Raw genomic sequence first — 20,090 nt, forward strand, 5'->3', positions numbered from 1 at the left:
CTTGGAAGTTCCAAATAGTATGAACTATTTATTTTGGAGTTAGACATGACTGAAGAGTGAGTTCATGAATTTACTTTTGACTACATTCACATTTGACATTTACAAGGAAGTCCCACATACACAAGATTCAATTATCAAAACTCAACTTTATTAGAGTGATAGGCAACCAAGTAATTTGTGTAAAATCTGACCTTATTAGTGTTAGTATTTTTTATTGAGTTGAGTAATGCGTTAGTAGGTTAGAAGTTAATTGTTAGAGAGGAATGAGAGTCAATGAGAATCAAACCTGCACCAAAATATATAAACCTGAATATTTTTCACCACTATAGTAAAGCGTCATCTGCATTTGAGTGTTATTGAAACTGGAAAGAAATGTAGTAATTTGGCAAGCAAGATGGTGATAAAAATGGTTTTGGGATTTTGGATTAAAAGTCATAACGTACCATGCGCCAAACCTATCTTCTCCCTCTAATCCTTTTGTCATTATGATTATGAAAGAGTCACATCGACACACTTGTCCCGCTTTTAGGACTGAAACGGACACAGTTCGCAGCACACAGCTCAGACTCAAGAGCAATAGAGAGAGAGGCTCTGAGTTTCTGAGCTACCCCTCCCCCTCAAAGGTTCAAGCTTTTTCCTTCCTCTTCACTACCAACAGCCATGGCTGGCGGCGGAGGAGGACCCCAAAAGGCAGATGAGTTCCAACCTCACCCCATCAAGGACCAGCTTCCCGGCGTCGACTTCTGTGTCACCTCCCCTCCCCCATGGCGTATCTCTCTGTCTCTATAACACATCACACACGCAGAGCACTATCCTGTTTCCATCATATTATATTTACCATGGATGATGGATCATAGGAGAAAGTTTCTATTTTTTTTTTTTTTTCTGTGATGGTATTTTTACATTTTCTGAGTTTTTGGGCAATGACAGTTTTGTTTGGTTGCCAAGAAACAAGGGGTTGTAAGAAACGAAAATGGTTTTCCAGAGACTAGTTTGAATGTGTGAGAAAGTTGCTTCCTTTATACTAACATGGTATTTCTTTTATCTCGCTAATCGCATGAACAATCTCAAGTCTCTGAAAATCTTCTGCTTTTACCCCCTCCTTTTCTCGTTTTTCTGCTTTTTCTGCTTTTTCCCAGAAAATAAAACAGAGCATTAAAGTTTTCTTTTTCTTTTTTTGCAAAATTATAATCCTTTTATTAGGCTCCCCATTATTTTATCTTCTGTTTTTTTTTTGTTGGTTATGTTGATTTGACATCTTCTGAGTTTTTGGGTAATTTTAGTTTTGTTTGGTTGCCAAGAAAAAATGGGTTGTGAGAAAAGGAATTGGTTTTCCAGAGGCTATTTCCTGTTTGTAAGAAAGTTACTTCCTTTGTACTAACATGGTATTTTTTCTCTCGATACTCCCATGAGTTTTCTGAAACTCTTTTTGTGTTTCAGTGTTTTCGAGTCTCTAAAAATTTTCTCAGTTTCCCCCTCTCTTTTTCTCGTTTTCCTGCATTCTCCGGGAAACCAATCACGGCATTAAAGTATTTTTTATTTGGCTATGATCCCCCGCATTTTCTTTTCCGTTTTCATTTTCCCTCATATTTTTTCGTCGTTTCCTGCTACAAACTTGTTTGATTAAATGCAGCTGAAGCCATACTTTTGGGATTCCAGCACTTCATTGTAATGCTTGGGACCACCGTGTTCATCCCCACATTACTTGTCCCTCTCATGGGTGGTGGCGATGTAAGACCTCCTTAAAACCCTCAAAAAATGTTCTTACCTCTTTGTTTTCTGGTCATTTATTTTCAAACAGTGTTTCTATTTATAACAGCAATTTCTATGTTTTTGTGTAGGTGGAGAAGGCCGAAGTGATTGAGACTTTCCTCTTTGTTGCTGGGATCAACACACTATTGCAGACTTGGTTAGGGACTCGGCTTCCGGTGGTGATGGGGGCATCATATGCCTTCATCATCCCTGCTGTCTCCATTGCCTTGTCCAGGAGGTTCGATGTCTACGTAGACCCCCACCGGGTTAGTGTGACACAATCTTTCCATTTTCCTCTATTCGTAGTTTTTAGCTTTCGGTTTGACTCATGTTTGGATGTTGATGATGGCTTTACATAAACATGGTTATCATTTACTATTTCTTTCGGACATAGAGGGAGTGTAATGCATATGGTTTCCGGTGTTTTGAGTTTTTTCATACTTATGCTCATTGTAATCCGTGAATGTTCTTTAGAGGTTTAAGGAAACCATGAGAGCAATGCAAGGAGCAATCGCAGTTGCATCTTTCATCCAGATGATCTTTGGCTTTCTTGGGTTTGTGAGAATTTTTGGAAGGTAAGTTGATTATTGATGTGATTTTGTAGTTGTTACTTTGTCCAAAACAGAACTTGGTTATTGATGTGGCTTGATGCAGGTATCTTTGCCCTCTCTCTGCAGTTCCTCTTGTAACGCTTACTGGACTTGGGTTCTTTGCATTTGGTTTCCCTCAGGTAACCATTCTGAACCAATCATTGTGTTACTGCTCAGTTCAAATAATTGGTTTATAAGAAAGAAATCGAAAAGCTCCTGGAACCTTTAGTGGTCAATTCATGAAGTTAATCCCAAATGTCATTTCTATGAAAAATATTAGTATTTGATCACTGGAGCTTTTAGGCACTACTTAAAACATGGATTTGGTATTAGTTAAGTAACTCGGAGCTCCTGTAAGCTTCTCTGTCAACTACATGTCGGTATTACTTTGTTTTGATGTTTTTTTCTTTCTGCTTGATGCTTGCAGCTGGCAAACTGTGTTGAAATTGGATTACCAGCACTGATCCTTGTGGTTTTCATATCACAGGTGAGCAACATCGTGAATGATCATTTTGATGCAGACATCTTCAATTTAATTTACAATATCTCAAGTTATATTATGTACAGAATGTAAAATATGCATATCTTACTACTTTTCTATTCTGATATTTAGCCATTGTTACTGCAGTACACGATGAAGTTAAAACTGCCTATATTTGGTCGATTTGCAATACTGTTTTCAGTTGCAATTGTATGGATATATGCAGAAGTTTTGACTGCAGCTGGTGCGTATAAGAGAAGACCTTATACAACTCAAACTAGTTGCCGTACTGATCGTTCTGGGCTGATTAGTGCTTCTCCTTGGTAAGCTTCAACTTCTAGCATATGCATTTCATGCAAGAAGCACTTGTACTGACATTTTCAATCGATCATTCATGTGTCCTATTTTATTTTTTATGTTAGTGCCCAACAATCATGGCTAATGGTAATGGATTTGTTTCCCCATGCGATTGTTATGTAAGATAGTTGTCGATAACAGTTTACTTCAGCGGCAAATACTTGTTTGCAATGATAATCGAGATGTGTAATTATATGACCCCAAAATAGAGGATACAGTTAAATTGTGAAGTTGTTGGAGGTGGGTTACTTGAAACAATCAAACATGTTCTAGTTATGCACTCTGCAATGATGATGTGTGTGTTCGTGCTTTGTGAGATTTCTGAAGAACAGTTCCTGTTTTGAGTAACCACAGGATCTTATTTTCCTTTTTCTGTTAGAGAAAGCTGTTCTAGTGATACAGCGTTTCCGCAATTATGTTGTGGGTGTTTTCCATGTTCTGAAGAAAACTTCCTGTTTTGAGCAACCGTGAGATCAAACTTGAGCCTAATTATCATAGTGCACTTGCTGAGGCTCGATAAACAATTACATCCACTCTTATCTCTTGGTTTCATGCTCCCGAAGTTTAGTCCTGCATGCAAGACGCTGGTATCATTGTAACGTAATTCCTGATTTTATTAGTAACTGTATGACATTCAATAACGTTTTCTCTTTCACCATATGCAGGATAAGGATTCCCTATCCATTTCAATGGGGGCATCCTGATTTTAATGCTGGAGATACTTTTGCAATGATGGCTGCGGCTTTGGTTGCCATTATTGAGGTAAGACATATGAAGTTCAAGGCTGAAATTACGAAGGAAGATGTTTATTTTGCCTATATACGTAAAGTAGACCAGACATCTGTATTAAGATTTCTGGAGGAAACTTGTATTAATATGCCTTCATAGATGGCTTTCTCGACATTGTAAGCGAAGAATAAATATGCCGTTCTCATCTTAAGATGATGTTATCTTTTGACTTGAAATATGTTTCTCAGTGAAGTGTGTAAAATGAATAAACATTGCTTTCATTTGCGCTGACATATCTTTTCTCCCCATTCATTTGGGGCAGTCTACAGGTACATTTATTGCAGCATCAAGATATGGGAGTGCCACCCCCATACCGCCTTCTGTTCTCAGCAGAGGTGTCGGCTGGCTGGTAGGAATTGGTCCGACTGAATTCTATGTTAATCACATTTTTAGAATTGTTGGTGATGAATGCTTCGACTTGTAAAATTTTCAGGGCGTAAGCACTTTTCTGGATGGCATATTTGGCTCAGTATCTGGCTCCTCTGCTTCAGTGTAAATATTTAATTTATGTACTTATGATATCTTTTGTTGCAGAATTCTGGAGTAAGGACCTATCCTTATCCGACTCCATTTTACAGTTTGTCTGCATATAATTCTGAAGAACAATAATATGAATCCCAGTTCTTAATCCATATTACAAGTGCCCCACGGTTGCTTTGTTTTAGGCATTGACGGTGCCTTAGCTGTAGGCTTGTAGAACTCTGCCCTTTCAGAAAATTCATCTAAAGAAGTAACTATAATTGTTAACTGAAAGAAAAGAGAGCAGCTGTGATCTAATGATCCTACCCTATTTTTCTAGTGAAAATGCCGGCCTTCTGGGAATGACGCGTATTGGAAGTCGGAGAGTAATCCAGATATCAGCAGCCTTTATGCTCTTCTTCTCTGTATTAGGTACAGTACTCCGTTTTACAATCTAAGTTTTGAATGTTTATCTAAATAACTTATTTGCTCATTGACAACATAAACTATGGTGCCAGCCGGAGCTTTATATGTTCATAACTTTCTTTGCATAATCTAGTCTGAGGGTGTCATCGATTATGTTATACGCAGGAAAATTCGGGGCTTTTCTTGCTTCTATCCCACTACCAATTTTCGCAGCTTTGTATTGCGTCCTCTTCGCCTATGTTGGTATGCATTTCAATCCTAAATCATAATTATGACTATGCGTTGTTGATGTTTCGTTTTGAGTTTGTGGACTGATCACTTAGTAGTTAATATATCTCAGTTTAATGTCTATGCTCCTTGACAGTTCACAATTTCATTAAATTTTTTGAAATGTCGATGGTGATATATATTGTGCTCTGCAGCTTCTGCTGGTCTTGGTTTCCTCCAGTTCTGCAACCTAAACAGCTTTCGGACAAAGTTCATTGTAGGCTTTTCTCTCTTCATGGGTCTTTCGGTGACGGAATTCTTCCCTGAATACCTCCTAATTTCCGATCGCGGTCCTGTTCACACTCGTTCCATTTGGGTGAGTAAGTTTTAATTGCAACTTCTCTCCACAGATTCAATGTTGCCTTACAGAGAACTTTGTGATAACACATGAATGTTGCTTATTCCAACCTGTAGTTCAACAATATAGTTCAAGTAATTTTCTCGTCCCCAGCAACCGTTGGCATCATTGTTGCTTTCCTCTTGGACTTAACTGTCAGTCGTGGACACAGTGCAACTCGGAGAGACAGTGGCAGGCACTGGTGGGAAAAGTTCCAGAATTTGAACACAGATACCAGGAGTGAAGAGTTCTACTCACTGCCCTACAACCTCAACAGGCATTTCCCTTCAGTTTGATGCTGAGCGTCGTTCGCTCCATCCAATATTTTTGATTGACGAAAAGCCCTAACAGCGGAAACTAGAAAGGAAGATCATCTTTTGTTTTGTCGTCGCGTTGTGACCAAGGAAGAAATTGATACGTACAGGAGCGTTTTGGAATGGGATACCATTCGGTAGTTGAACACACACTAAGCTTGTGAATATGCTCTTATAGCTGAAAGCTTAGCATCTAAAACATCTAATTACTGATATTTTAAGAATTTGATAATTTTATGAAGAGAGCTGCTTAATTTATATTTTGGAACTGTTAGCTCTTTTCTGTGTTGCATTTATTCTGTATCGCATTAGAGATCTGTTAATCTGATACCTTTGCCTTGTTCTGGTGTGAATATGTTCTGTTTTAGAGAAGTAGCTCTATCAGCAACGAAAAGGAGCGACTTGTATGAAATGGGGATGCAAGGTGGCGGTGGCTTAAATTTATTGTGTCACCACGAGTTTTAACTTTTCACATGGTATTACATGATTGGATTGGGAAACCGTCACCTTAGAGTCCTCATTTCATGTATAATCCAGGTAACCAATTGAGAACAAGCATCCAATCCCTAAAGTAGTTGTGGACTTTGATATGTTAAAGGAAAAACCAACAAAAATTACATACAGTTCTCATTCTAAAAATAAGATGCAATTCTCGTTTCAAAGTTGAAAGAGGTTATAAGTTTTAATTCACCTCTCCATTTTGATAAAGTATTAAAAAAATATCACGTTCCTGATTCTCGGGGTGAAGCACGAGGCTTTTGGTGCCAGTTCCATGTTTCTTGTGGTCGGATTGAGATCCTCTTTGGATCTCACACTTTGGAACCTACAAACCGAGGAATTGGGACTGTTCAATTTAAATCTTTTAGTTCCCATTAGCTCATCTCACTGGCCCACCTCACACATAATTTCTCTCTCCAACGCCCAGATCTCCATCTCTCTCTCTCTAAAGCTCTAGATTGCTTGATCCGTAGATTCCGGAGTGTGAGATTCAAATATAATCTCAATCCCTTGTGTTGCCTTTCTTCTGTCACTTCACTCCAAATTTGCAACCCTTGTGTTTCACTTTTCATACCTTTTAAAGTGCACATTTTGCTTACATTTTATCCTAGAGTGATTTCTACACTCTTCTTTTTCTCTGTAGCTACTCTTTGATTCTTTTATCTGTAGATTGAATAACTAATAAACGAAAATAGTTAAGATCAGAGATTGCTGGAGATAAAAGAGGAATGCGAAAACATTCTTTTTTTTTTTTTTTAACTCAACAAGTATGACGAGCATTAGTGGTATTTCTCTTCATTTGTTAGTGAGATGTCTTAGGTTCGATTCTCGCCAAAGGTGAATTTAAACTACATTATTGCTAGCCCGGTTTAACTATTCCTCCACTCCCTTAGTATCCATTGTTTGTTAAAAAAAAAAACAAGTATGACGAGCAAGAAGGGAGTAAATCATGCACAATCTTTACATAAACAAACCACTTAGCATTTTTCAGTTGAATGAAGTTTCATTAGATAAAAAAGAAATCAATACAAAAGAGAAATTACAGCCTTGTTGCACTTTTTAATTTTTCCAAAAAGAGTATATACTTGGTCTTGGTTACAAGGCAAATGAAAAAAGCAAAGAAATTTTAGTATTGGACAAGTATTTTGATACCACAGAGATAATGTGTCTACTTACTTTTGTTGCATTGTTCAATCAATTATGTGTCAAGAGAATCATGACACGTATGGCCAAGTTTGTAAGTCAAACAAGTGGACCATCATTTTGATGTTACATTAAGCTCATGTGTACTTGGGTGACAAATAACAGAAGCTGCCATTTTAAATATTTGTCATATAGAGAACGTTGGAATGCACATTGTTTTGAAGGGGAAAACTTGTATCAACCATTTATATGTACGTGAATGACGGTCAGTCATTAATATTTTATAAGACACATAAGTACAGTTGTTGCCTATTAATTTGCGTAATTTTAACACTATATTAACAACTCGTCATGATACTATATACAATTATTGGACGAGTGACTATCAATAATCAACGGATAGTAAAGCACATAAATAAGAGTCATTTATTGATGCACGGAAATTTCACATTACATTAACCACTCACATCAACCACTTGTTCGTGACCGACAAATGATAGCGTACTTATTGTCTCATTTTTGCCCCAACTTTTCGTTCTTTTCTTGACAAGTTCGGTTTTACTGCCCACATTCTTCCATTACACGTTTCTCATTTCACCACCCATAGTGTGGCCCTGATGCTTCCTTTCTTCCTTAAAAAGATAATGGTACAGAGATTGATCTTATTCTAAACACATGAATTGTCTCGTAATCTAAAGTTACGGGTGAAGAAAAGAAGGGCTAAGAGTCGAAGAGTCAGCTAAGTACTTACTCCAATCAAAAGATATAAGGAATTGTTATTGACACTCCAAAAATCTCATTATACACTCTAAATTTTCTATATTTGAAAAGAAAAATACTCTTGTAAGAAGTGTAGAATGAGATTTTTGAAATGCTAATAACATTTTCCAAATATATATATATATATATATATATCTATTTGTGTGTGTCACAAAGTTTTCATTTTATTGTTTAATTGACGAGGAAAATTCTCAATCTGCTCTCTCATTCAATATAAGTTCTTGAAATAATTTTGCAATTATAGAAGTTTCAAACTAAAACGTTTTAGTTTACTAATGAATTGAAACTCTTGTTTTTACCATCATGAATTCTTATGGAATGGTGGTTTTCACGCATCTATTTTTACTTCTCATATACTTTTGTTAATTTTTTGTCATTGATCTTCTTCAATTTATTCAATCTAGCATCTGAAAATTAAAAAAAAATGTATGAGAAATATAAATAAGTGTGAATAGTATTACCCTTGTTTTTATTTTTTTAATCACAAAGACAACTTTTTTCACAATTAAAAGGGTAAATCTCATTTTACTACCATTAAGCTTCATGATTTTCAATATTTAGTACATGAAATTTTTTTCGTCCCAGAGTCATATCTAAAATGCTAATTTTGGAACAGTCTCATACATCGGTTAGTCTAGCTATTAAGTCTCCCATTAACTGATGATGCAACGCCCATATGGATAATGATTAGACACCACGTGTCATTAAGGTGTCTACATGAAAATTAAAAAAAAAAAAAAAAAAACCAAATTTTCAAAATTCAAAATTTAAAATGGGAATAGTTAAAAGTGAAAAAGCAAAATTTTAAAATTCACGGCAGTTGTTCTCAGACGAGCATTGATGAACGAAGTACTTAGGTACCGTTTGGGACACAAATAGAACGAGATGGGACGGGACAGAACGAAACGGAACCTTATATTTGGTACGAAACGGAACAATTGTTCCGTTCTGTGTTTGGTAAACGCATGACGGCACGGAACCAAAAGATTAAGTGACTAACTTATCCATATTCCGCCTGTTGTTTGGTACAATGTTTATGCATGGAATTGAACGGGGTAGTTTCCCACAAATCTAATTAAATATTTCCATGTAGATTTAAAATATTTAATAATAAAAAATAAATTTTATTTTTATATAATTAAAACTTAAAAAATAAAAAAGAAGAAGAAGATGATGAACAGTTCATCTTCTTCTTCCCTACCCCATCTTCTTCCCCATTAAAACTTAAAACTTAAATATTTCAATCTTGATTTTGTTGCTCTAGCAAACCCCCATCAAAACAAAAATTTCCCAAAATCTCTATCTCACTAAGGTTTTCAAACCCAACAGCAAATAAGCAAAGATCTTTTTGTCCTACAGGTTGAGATTTTGTTTTCTGGGTTGCAAGATTTTTTAAGCATTCCCCAAAAGAAAAAAAAACCATATATACTAAAAACCCAACTGCAATTCAGAGTTGATAAATCTGGGTTCAAAGCCAAAGTCGTCGTCAAGTACATTGTCGTTGTCGGTCACTGGCAGCAATCGACTCATCAGAAACTCGTTGCTCAAATTGAACTGGAGAGTACCCATCTAAGAGTGAGAAAGATGAAGCAGGGTTTGGGAGATAGGAGAAGCAGGATTTGGGAGATAGGAGAAGCAAGGTTTGGGAGGCAAAAACTGTAGTGACAAGGTGGCCGGAGTGGGAAGACCAATGGGCGGCGAAGGGAGCGTTAAGGTGAGGAAGATGCAGTTGGGTTTGTGGTGGAGGAGGAGGAGGCTACAGGAGAGAGGAGGGTAGACAGTGGAATTAATGAAAAAAATGAGGGGTATTGTTGTCCAAACAAATTATAATTTTGTGTTCCACAGGCGTGGAACGAGTAACGAGTCGTTCCAGGAGGATAAGGTGGAACGAAAAAGTAACCAAATTTGGTTCCGCAAGACAACGCGTTCCACTAGTTTTGGCGCACCAAACGTGGGACGGAATGCCTCGTCCTACTGTATTCCGTCTCATCCCACGTACCAAACGGTATCTTAATTCCTAAATGTACCGAAATACCAAGAACACCCATCGATTTCGACGAGCCTTCACGGCGGTTGTTCCCCAGCTGCTCAAGGCCATTTCCGTGATTTAAAATCCCACCATTGACCTCCCCCTTCCATGACTAAACGCGATCCAAATCTCAACTCCTCCTCCCTCTCTCTCACAGCTCCGCACTTCCTCTCTGAAGCTCTCTACGCCACTGAGTCAACCCGTTCACCGAGTCACGAACCGTTCCCTCCCGGCACCGCAGTCCACCGCCGCAAGACGCTAGCCATTTCTCCAGATCCGGCTCACTGAGTCACACTCGCGCAAGCTCGGGAATGGCTTCTTCGGAAACCAATTCCCGTCTGAGGCAGGTGGTGTCCCCAGCCCTCGATAAGATCATCAAGAACGCCTCGTGGCGGAAGCACGCCAAGCTCGCTAGCGAATGCAAAGCCGTGCTCGAGCGGCTCAGCAAGTCTAAACCCGACCCAAATTCCGACTCTGACAACTCCGGCCCGGGACCTCTCCACGACGGAGGCTCCGAAGAGTACTCGCTCGCCGACTCCGAGTCCATTCTCAGACCCGTGATCAACACCGCCGGCTCCGGTAATTTGAAGATCGCCGATCCGGCCGTCGATTGCATCCAGAAGCTAATCGCCCATGAATATTTGCGCGGCGAGGCTGACGCATCCGGCGGCCCCGCGGAAGCGAAGTTGCTAACGAAATTGATCAAGTCTCTGTGCAGTTGCCACGAATTAGGGGACGATCAGATGAAGCTGCTGGTGTTGAAGACGCTGTTATCGGCGGTGACGTCGCTATCGCTGCGAATTCACGGAGATTGCTTGCTGCAGATAGTGAGGACTTGGTACGACATCTATTTGGGGAGTAAGAATGTCGTTAATCAGACGATGGCGAAGGCGTCGCTGATCCAGATGCTTGTGATCGTGTTCAGAAGAATGGAGGCTGACTCGTCGACGGTTCCGATTCGCCCTATCGTGGTGGCTGAGCTGATGGATCCAATTGAGAAAGCCGATGCCGATGGCTCGATGACAATGTTCGTGCAGGGGTTTATCACCAAGATTATGTCCGACATTGATGGAGTTTTGAATCCTTCAGCACCTACTAAGGTGTCACTGCGAGGGCACGACGGGGCGTTCGAGACCACCACAGTGGAGACCACGAACCCTGCCGATTTGCTGGATTCGACTGATAAGGATATGTTGGATGCCAAGTACTGGGAGATTAGTATGCACAAGACGGCATTGGAGGGCCGAAAAGGTGAATTGGCGAACGGAGAAGTGGAGAGAGATGAGGATTTGGAGGTTCAGATTGGGAATAAGTTGAGAAGAGATGCGTTTTTGGTATTTAGAGCCCTGTGTAAGCTGTCTATGAAGACTCCGTTCGTCAAAAAATTTGGGCGGGAATTTTTTTTTTGAATTTTTAATTTTCACATGGATCCCTTAATAACACGTGGCACCTAGTCATTGTTCATATGGACGTCACATCTCCAGTTAACGGGAGATTTAACAGCCAGACTAACGAATGTATGAGACTGTCCCAAAATTAACATTTTCGGTATGATATTGGGATGAAAAAAATTTCATGTACCAAATATTGAAAACCACAAAACTTGAAGGTAGTAAACTAGGATTTACCTCAATTAAAACTAGTACAAGGTTAAAAAAGAACCGGGTAAACAATTACAGAGAAAATAAAAAACTAAGTAAAATGAGAGCAACAACAAAAAATACAACGAGAGACCCACACAAACTTAAAGTTGAAGATCGTAGAAAACAAACAATAAAAAACCTTAATCTCATTTTATAATAGAATGTATGTCACATATTCATAATGCAGAGGTCATTCTTCTTTTAATGTGGAATCCATCAAGGGTTGAAAAACTTTAAAAATTCTTCTGAGATCTTATGGTCTGGTTAGTATTGGCATGATTTGGACTAAGTGGGGCTTATTGGGCTATTGTATATCTCTCTCTCTCTCTTCGCTTGACAGACATCACGAGGTGGTAGTATCTCATTAATTTAAGTTTTGAACTCATCAAAAATATATATCGTCTTCGTTGATGTTGTAGGTCAAATTATTAAAGACAACTACATCAAGGAATAGTTTTAATGAATTGTTCTTGTTCAATACTACTATTCTCAGAGGCATATAATCCCTTATATTGAAACTATAAATCAATATTGGATTATAAACAACACTTCTTGAAACCCTTGATAGCTTAAATAAGCACTGAAAATGTTTTGCTAATGTATAATCCTATGAAGCAAACGTGTGATTTAAGTTAAGTTGACTATAAAAATGTGCTCTCGTTAATAGTTAAATTCCAATCTCGCTACTTTAGAATATATTAACTAGAATATTTGTTTGAATAAAAAAAATGTCGAAGTCTATGACATACTTTCTTAAATTTCATGGAACCTTATAAAAACTTACATTTTGTTGTGATCTAAATTTAACTGAAAGATAAAGTTAGGGAAAAGAGCTATAGAAAAATTTTGTCCTTTTTTTCCTACATTATCCCTTTATTTATAGTAAATCTAGTAGACTTACTTTTCTTGTAAGTAAAAAAGCCTAAGTTCTTCTAAATTATATAAGAACCATAAATACAATCTACTGGGAATTATACAATCACGTATGTGCTATAATTTAATTACAACACATTTTTAATTATTTGTAACCATTTTTCTCGCTAAATATATATTGATGAACTCATTGAAGAAAAAAAAAAGGGTAAAGTACAAAAAAACTACCTCAACTATTGGTGTCACAACACTTTCATACCTCATCTTTTAAAATTGACAATGTCATACCTTATCTTACAAATTTGTGCCAATGTTATACCTTCCATTAGCTTGGCGTAAATTTCTCAGTTAAATGCTGACATGGCTTGATTTAAGGCCCACATTCTATTAAAAAAATTAATAAAATACTATTAAAAACTAAACAAAAAAATCATTTAATATTTTTTAAATATTAAATTAATAAAGAAAAGTTAAAAAAAAAAAAAAACAAAACAAAACAAAACAACCATTTCCCTCCCTCCATCCCTCCCCTGCAAGCCTACAACCTAGAAAACAAAAGAAGAAAAAGAAAAAAAAAAAAAAAAATTCATCCCTTCCCACCCCCCTCGCGTCCTTCTTTCTTCTCCCCCATCCCCTGCTGCAAGCTTGCAACCCAGAAAACAAAAGAAGAGAAAGAAAAAAAAAAAAAAAAACTTCATCCCTTCCCACCCTCCCCCCTCGTCCTTCTTTCTTCTCCCCCATCCCCCCCCCTCTTCTCCCCCACTTGAGCCCTTACCTGCAACCTAGAAAAAAAAAAAAAATTCCCAGTTCGTCTTCCCCTCGCATCTACCCTTTGCACCCACCCTTCGCGAAATCGACGAACGGGATCTGGGTTTTTTTTTTTTTTTTTTTTTTTTTTTTTTTTTTTTTTCTCTTTTTCTTCTTCTTCTTCTTCTTCTTCCTCCTCCTTATTTTTCTTTCTGGGTTGGCAGGGGGTTGGATTTGTTTTGGGAGGGGACAAACTGGGTTTGTGTTTTTTTGTTTTTTTGGGGGGGGGGGGGACGAACTGGGTTGGGTTTTTTTTTTTTTTTTTTTTTTTCTTCTCCTTCTTCTCCTCCTTCTTCTTCTTCCTTCTCCTTCTTCTTCTTCTTTGGGGGATTGGGGGTTGGGAGTTGATGGGTTTTCAATTTTTTTTTTTGGTTGAATCACGCAGGGAAGAATAAGATGGGGAGAGAGAGAAAGGGGGAGGGGGGTGGATGGGAAAAAGGTTTTGATTTTTTTTGTTTTAACTTTTCTTTATTATTTTAATATTTAAAAATATTAAATGATTTTTTTATTATTTTTTAATAGAAAATGAGGTCTGAATCAAGTCACATCAGCATTTAACTAACAAATTAACAGTAGGCTAACGGAAGGTATAACATTGGCACAAATTCGTAAGATGAGGTATGATATTGTCAATTTTAAAAGATGAGGTATGAAAGTGTCATGACACCAATAGTTGAAGTAGTTTTTTTGTACTTTATCCAAAAAAAAATACTAAAAATTCAAAGTGAAGACATGATGCACCAATGACGTATGTGCTTATGATTGTAGTATCTTTCAAAGAGTAGTACGACAAAGGGACACCAAATTAATCCCATCAATTTAATTTCCTAAAAAGAAGCGAGAAATATACTCTTTTAAAATGAGATTTTTTATAATGTTTTTGTTATTTTATAATTTAACGTTAATTTTAATGTCAATAATATAAAACATTATATCAAAAACATATATTGGCACAGAGTCCATAAAGAGTTTTACTTTTGAGAGATTCTTATTAGCATTATGATTGTAAAAACGTGAAAGTGCATAGTTGACTCAAATTGAAATAAGTATGAACTTGATTTACTATGTAGAGAGGGTTTTTTTTTTTTTTTTTCTTTTCTTTTCTTTTCTTCTCTTGTCAAATGATAGATTTTTGTTAGATTAACCACTGATAGTGGCGAAGCCAAGAATTGTCGAGTGGAGGGGCAGAAGTTTGTGAGTCTTGGAGCTTTGCGCTTTGATTTTTCGAGTGCGAAGTACCCTTGTTGGACCAAGTGGAATTGGAATCCTACGTGAACATTTGAACTTACTTCGTATTTGGTCTCCTTTCTTGCCATAATCTTATGGTATTCGTCAACTCAAACGTGTGAGTTCAAGTATAATAGAATTTACAGTTAAAACAGAAAAACTTATGAAAAAGAATATTAAGGAGATCGACTTGCTCAAAAGCAAGTCCTAACAACTCACTTGACACTTGTAGTCCTTGCTTCTTACCATTAACATTGTAGTTTTGGGCACACAAGAACTTTAAAAATATATTAATTATTTGTATGCCTCTCTCTCCCTCATCGTCTCCACTACCCGAATTAGGAAGAACTTAGAAGCTAGAGAAAAAGCCTTTAATTAAACTACCATTCACAACCTCACTTCCTTACCCAGATGCTTTATCTTTATTGACCATCTCATTTTATATTTTTTTTTTTGTTAGAAATTCTACAATTAAAATGGAATTTTAATTGTTTAAACTACAAAATAGAATCTCATCTAAAAATCTACAGAAGTTGGTCCTCCCATGGCAGCCCATCCCCCATTCAATATCTCATTACGTGGAGTTGTGTGTACACTAGGGACGAGTTATCCCCTGCTATTTAGTTTTTTAATTTATTCTTTTTGAAACGAAAGGACGTCATTTACCTCGTTTTTATTTAAATTTTTCGTTTTTTCCCGGCCAAAAGGATGTTGTTTGGCTTGGGTTTTTTGAAAAAAAAATTTTTGAATGCAGCAGCGCTGAAGCCCCGCTGCAGAAAACCAGCATAGTAGCTGAGCACCAGATCAGCAAGACCAGAGGAGAGGCGGAAACCTGAGTTGTAAGAAGGATTTCAAATGAGCGGAGGGGCGGCCGCCCCTCGTTGCCCCTCTGTGACTTCGCCAGTGGCCACTGACGAAGTTCAAACCCAAGCCGTCACACAAAGTTTAACTCTTTTCAATCACTGTAATAAAAGGCCACTACGTAGAAAGTTGACTCATACACTTATACATCATTTAATGACCATACTTAGTGTCACTATCATTGTTGTTCACAAAACATCATTAGAAGAAAGTGCATCTCAGTAGTCCTATCAAGATCATGGAATCCACTCAATGGTCCACGAGCAACGCAAAATATCAAGTTCGTTTGTTTGTTTTTGTTTTTGTTTTTTATTTTTTTGTGTTAATCAAGAAATTTTTTTATTATATTAAAGGTTAAATTAAGAAGCTAGAATCCCTCTTTCTCTTCATCCAACACACAAACAATCAAACAAACACACAAAAACAAAAAAGGGCAAGAAAGCAAGCAACCCACACTCCACTCCCCCACAGTGACACAGCCACCGGACCCAAAACCCTGTAGAACACACACAATGCCATTTCAGCAATGACCACCAAACCCACCACCACCACCACCTCTCACCACCAATGTCTTCCTCTTCCTCCTCGTCCTCCTCCTCCTCCGCCTGATGAAACCACCACCACCTCCAGTCTCACCCATCTGATAGACTCCGAGCCCAACCACATGCCCTCCCCTTCCTACATCTCCATGTTCCGCGACCGTACGATCGACCTCACCGCCCGCCAGGACTCCATCAACTGGATCTTAAAAGTCCACACCCACCACCGCTTCTCCCCCCTCACCGCCTTCCTCTCCGTCAATTACTTCGACCGCTTTCTCTCCTCCCACTCCCTGCCGGTAACACACTTTCCCCAGGAAAAAAAAAAAAAAAAAAACCTCGCATTTTCCGGGAAAAATTCAATGCTGACGTGTTTGACCCCTTACTTTTTAATACATTTTATTTTTTGTTGCAGCGACACAGCGGGTCGTGGCCGTTTCAGCTGCTGTCCGTCGCCTGTTTGTCTTTAGCCGCGAAAATGGAGGAGCCGAACGTCCCGTTCATCCTGGACCTCCAGATCTTCGAGCCCAAGTTCGTCTTCGAGCCCAAAACGATCCAGCGGATGGAGCTCCGGGTCATGGGTATTCTTAATTGGAGGCTCCGATCCGTCACCCCCTTCGATTTCCTCCCCCATTTCGTCTCCAATCTCCCCTCTTCCTCCTCTCTCCTCGCAGCCTCCTCCAATTTAGTTCTCAGCACCATTCGTGGTATTTTTACTGATTCACTACCCGATTAAAAAAACCCATATTTTTATTAAAGGATTTTTGGCGTTTAATTTTGGTTTTTGATGTTCTCTCAGTGATTGACTTCTTGGGTTTTTCGCCTTCGACGGTTGCCGCCGCGGCTGTGCTCTGCGCCGCCGGTGCAAGCGTTGATTTTGCGGCGGATGGAGATCGCCACGTGGCGGCCTTTTTCCACGAGAGAGTGAGCCAAGTATAGCGTTTGCCGCGGGTGTTTTTGCAATTTATGTTTTTTTCAGGGCTGTTCTGTGAATAATTAAAATTTTGTTTTAAGTCAGAATCGAAGAGTTGAGAAACATAGAAACCTTTCGTGGTAATATTTTATTTATTGGAGACAGGAAAGGGTGAGAAGCTGTCGCCAACTCATGGAGGAGTACCTGCTTGACATGTGTCCCTCTTCCGGCCATAAACGGCCGAGTACCGGATCGGCGCCGTTGGCTCCAGCCAGCCCAATCGGCGTGCTCGACGCGGCTTCTTGTGCAAGCTGCGACACTCGCTCCGAAAATCCTGGATCTACCATACAAGCAGAGCGGCCAACCAAGCGGCTCCGACCCTCCGCTGCCACCGATGTACAGCCGCCGTAGATATGGCCGGAGAATTCAAGGAGCCGCCTGTTTAATTAATCCCTGAAGCTCTCTAATTTTTGTTCTTATATTTTTTATGGATGACATTTTTACTATAAGATGGACGATCGGAATTATAGAGTTGATAATTTATAATAATAAGTTATATATATTGAGAATGATGGCTTTTATTTTAGTTCGGTGAGTCAAAATTTCGTCATTTAATACTACAGTGTAATGATATTTCTTTTAAACATGTTTTAATTTCGAATTTTGTCAAATGTGAGTTTGAATCATATTATTGCTGGCTTATTGTGAAGATAATCTCATATATTTTCCTTAATGTATATAATATCGTTTATTCAAAAAATAAATCAAAATCCCCACTTCAGTACAAATTTTTTAACCAGTAGAGATTGAACTATGGAGGAGAGAAATTGAAGTAGGGAAGCGGAGTTGAGGGTAAACGGTTGAGATTGAACCTTCTTATATTTTGATCTGACATGATTCACGCTAGTTAATCTTGCGAAGCGTAAAAAACTATATAACATGTAACACTATTGAAAATTTCCTTCCAATAAAAAACAGGCACACTGTCATACCCAATTCACATTGTTAAATTGAGGGGTTTAGGAGTCTAAAGATGTTTCAATTATTAATATTTCCGATGCACTTACATTTCACTTAAATCATGTCTGCATGGAAACCCAGCTTTGCCCATAACGTAACGTTACGTATTATCCATACTACGAACTACGTGAGGTTCCCGCACGTGTCCGACATACAGCTCAATGTGAATGGAAGTGTAAGTAAAAGTGGAGGGCAGAATAGTAATTGAAATGTTTAAGAAAGGACGAAGATCTTGTGGTTGGCGTGCCGGGGTGTTTTGGCGGGAATGACGTGCGCTGACGGCTTGAGGGGTGGGTGTGTGCCACGTAGAGAGGGAATTTGGAGGGAAAATTTCTTACTGTAGGGTCGGGGGTGGGGGGATGTGGGAGACAGAGGGATGAGGTGAATCAGAGCCGTCCACGTGTAAGGAGATAAGGGGTTGAAGAGTAGTATGTGTGACTAGTGAGAGGCAAAGATTTGATTTGATGGCTGGAGGAGACCATAAAAAGGTCGCATCGGGAGCTCAAATTTATTTATAATATCGATATCTTTTATGACCTACCAAATAGGAGCCAGCAAGAAACTACTAAAGAAATGGATTTGCTTTTAACATTTTCTTCTCAAATTTGTTTTTAGAAGAATACTAATAGACCGTAATATTAAATGGCTTATCAAAAATTTTATATATATTGTTCCTTAAATTTCAAGGTCTTGCTACTATATTCCTTGATTTTAATTGAACCGAAATATATAGGGTAAATAATTACAATGGAAGTGTATGTTTTATATATTGAACTCTCATATGTTCATTTGACGTTATACTAATACATATATGCAATACATTATGGTAGATTTTCGTTTTAAGTTTTAATTTTATGTTTGTGATTTAACATTCCTTTTCTCATCATCTTGCATTCTAGATAAAAGACTAACTTATTCAATGTGAAGTAAAATGACTAAAACCCGTGTCATTGTGCTAATCATATCAAGCCAATCAACTTTGGCAGTCTTCGTCTCTCTTTCTTCATACCTAATGTACGTAGTAAGGTCTTCACCAACCGAAGGGTCCAGATGGCCAGATGATCGAAAATAACCTTAAAATCGTCTTTAACCAAGGGCCAAGCCAAAGGGCTTGTGGGCCCCACTGGACAAAAAAGGGCCAAAAGGCCAACTGACCAGCCTAGGGCAAGGCTAAAAAATTTGAATCTCAATGGCTAACTAACGTCAGCTAGCCGTTATTTTTGAAATTTTTTTTTTATAGTTTTTTTTTTTTTTTTTGGGCCAAAAATTTAAAAAGAATATTTCATTAATAAATTATGTTTGGCCCTGTAACCCTTTGGTCCTCGGTTAGAGATGATTTATTGTGACAGGGCTAAAATGAGCCATATGGCACTCGGTTGGAGATGGTAAGAAATATGGCTCTACATTGTTCATTAAATTATTAATTTCTTGGAGGGTCAGAAGGCTAAAACAAGCTTTCTGGCCAGCCTTCAGATGAAGATGGCCTAACATAATTCATTTTCATTTTAATTCAAATAATGCATTTTTCTAACGAAACAACTTGTCTCAAATTTATGGTTTTTAATTTTTAATTTACAAAGTAGAAGTGAGACATTTGTCATGACAAGATCTTTAATTTACCCCTCGTAACATGATAATAAATGAAAATTTCAATACTAACTTGATCATCTGATTCAATTTTTCTTAAGTTCGATCCTAAATTATCTATAGTAACTCCCATAATATCTCCATTATGCAATAATGCAAAACTAAAACATATCTTGGCTTACCCAAGGGAAATCTTTTGTGTTTACTTGATTAAAGCCCTTGCTTAAAGCTTTTGAATTATTTTGGCCTTTTTGTGGGGCTAAGATCAACTAATACATAACAAATGGGACAATTGTATCTCATAATTACTTTAACAAAATAAGTAATTAATAATAAAATAAAATTAGTAACTGAGGGAGGAACCCCACTTCCAGGAAAAATTTTTAGGTGTACCGGGT

At 38.0% G+C, this 20,090-nt stretch overlaps 2 protein-coding genes and 1 pseudogene across 4 annotated transcripts; all 3 read left to right on the top strand.

Moving 5' to 3' along the window:
* The first annotated feature begins 509 nt into the window (after positions 1-509).
* Positions 510-6,125, top strand: LOC137729769 (nucleobase-ascorbate transporter 4-like). 2 transcript variants are annotated; one of them, XM_068468791.2, is made up of 14 exons: positions 510-769; positions 1,634-1,731; positions 1,842-2,018; positions 2,227-2,327; positions 2,407-2,482; positions 2,770-2,829; positions 2,971-3,146; positions 3,846-3,942; positions 4,232-4,318; positions 4,403-4,461; positions 4,769-4,860; positions 5,020-5,097; positions 5,277-5,437; positions 5,536-6,125. In XM_068468791.2, exons 1-14 carry the CDS (start codon positions 661-663, stop codon positions 5,752-5,754), a joined length of 1,590 nt encoding a protein of 529 aa, XP_068324892.2. In that variant the 5' UTR covers positions 510-660; the 3' UTR covers positions 5,755-6,125. The 2 variants fall into 2 exon arrangements, with proteins under 2 accessions (XP_068324892.2, XP_088533181.1); XM_088677055.1 differs by lacking the exon at positions 510-769 and adding an exon at positions 1,402-1,529.
* A 4,408-nt stretch (positions 6,126-10,533) lies between these two features.
* Positions 10,534-15,608, top strand: LOC148693578 (brefeldin A-inhibited guanine nucleotide-exchange protein 3 pseudogene; annotated as a pseudogene).
* Positions 15,609-15,997: 389 nt separating this feature from the next.
* LOC137727332 (cyclin-D4-1-like) lies at positions 15,998-17,654 on the top strand. 2 transcript variants are annotated; one of them, XM_068466198.2, is made up of 4 exons: positions 15,998-16,471; positions 16,588-16,879; positions 16,972-17,105; positions 17,251-17,654. In XM_068466198.2, the coding sequence occupies exons 1-4, from the start codon at positions 16,160-16,162 to the stop codon at positions 17,494-17,496; spliced, it is 984 nt and encodes a 327-aa protein (XP_068322299.2). In that variant the 5' UTR covers positions 15,998-16,159; the 3' UTR covers positions 17,497-17,654. The 2 variants fall into 2 exon arrangements, with proteins under 2 accessions (XP_068322299.2, XP_068322300.2); XM_068466199.2 differs by having other exon boundaries at positions 16,972-17,096.
* Positions 17,655-20,090: the final 2,436 nt, after the last annotated feature.

This window comes from Pyrus communis, chromosome 10 (genome assembly GCF_041283825.1).
Source record: "Pyrus communis isolate YQ-2024b chromosome 10, ASM4128382v1, whole genome shotgun sequence".
Classification (NCBI taxonomy): Eukaryota; Viridiplantae; Streptophyta; class Magnoliopsida; order Rosales; family Rosaceae; genus Pyrus; species Pyrus communis.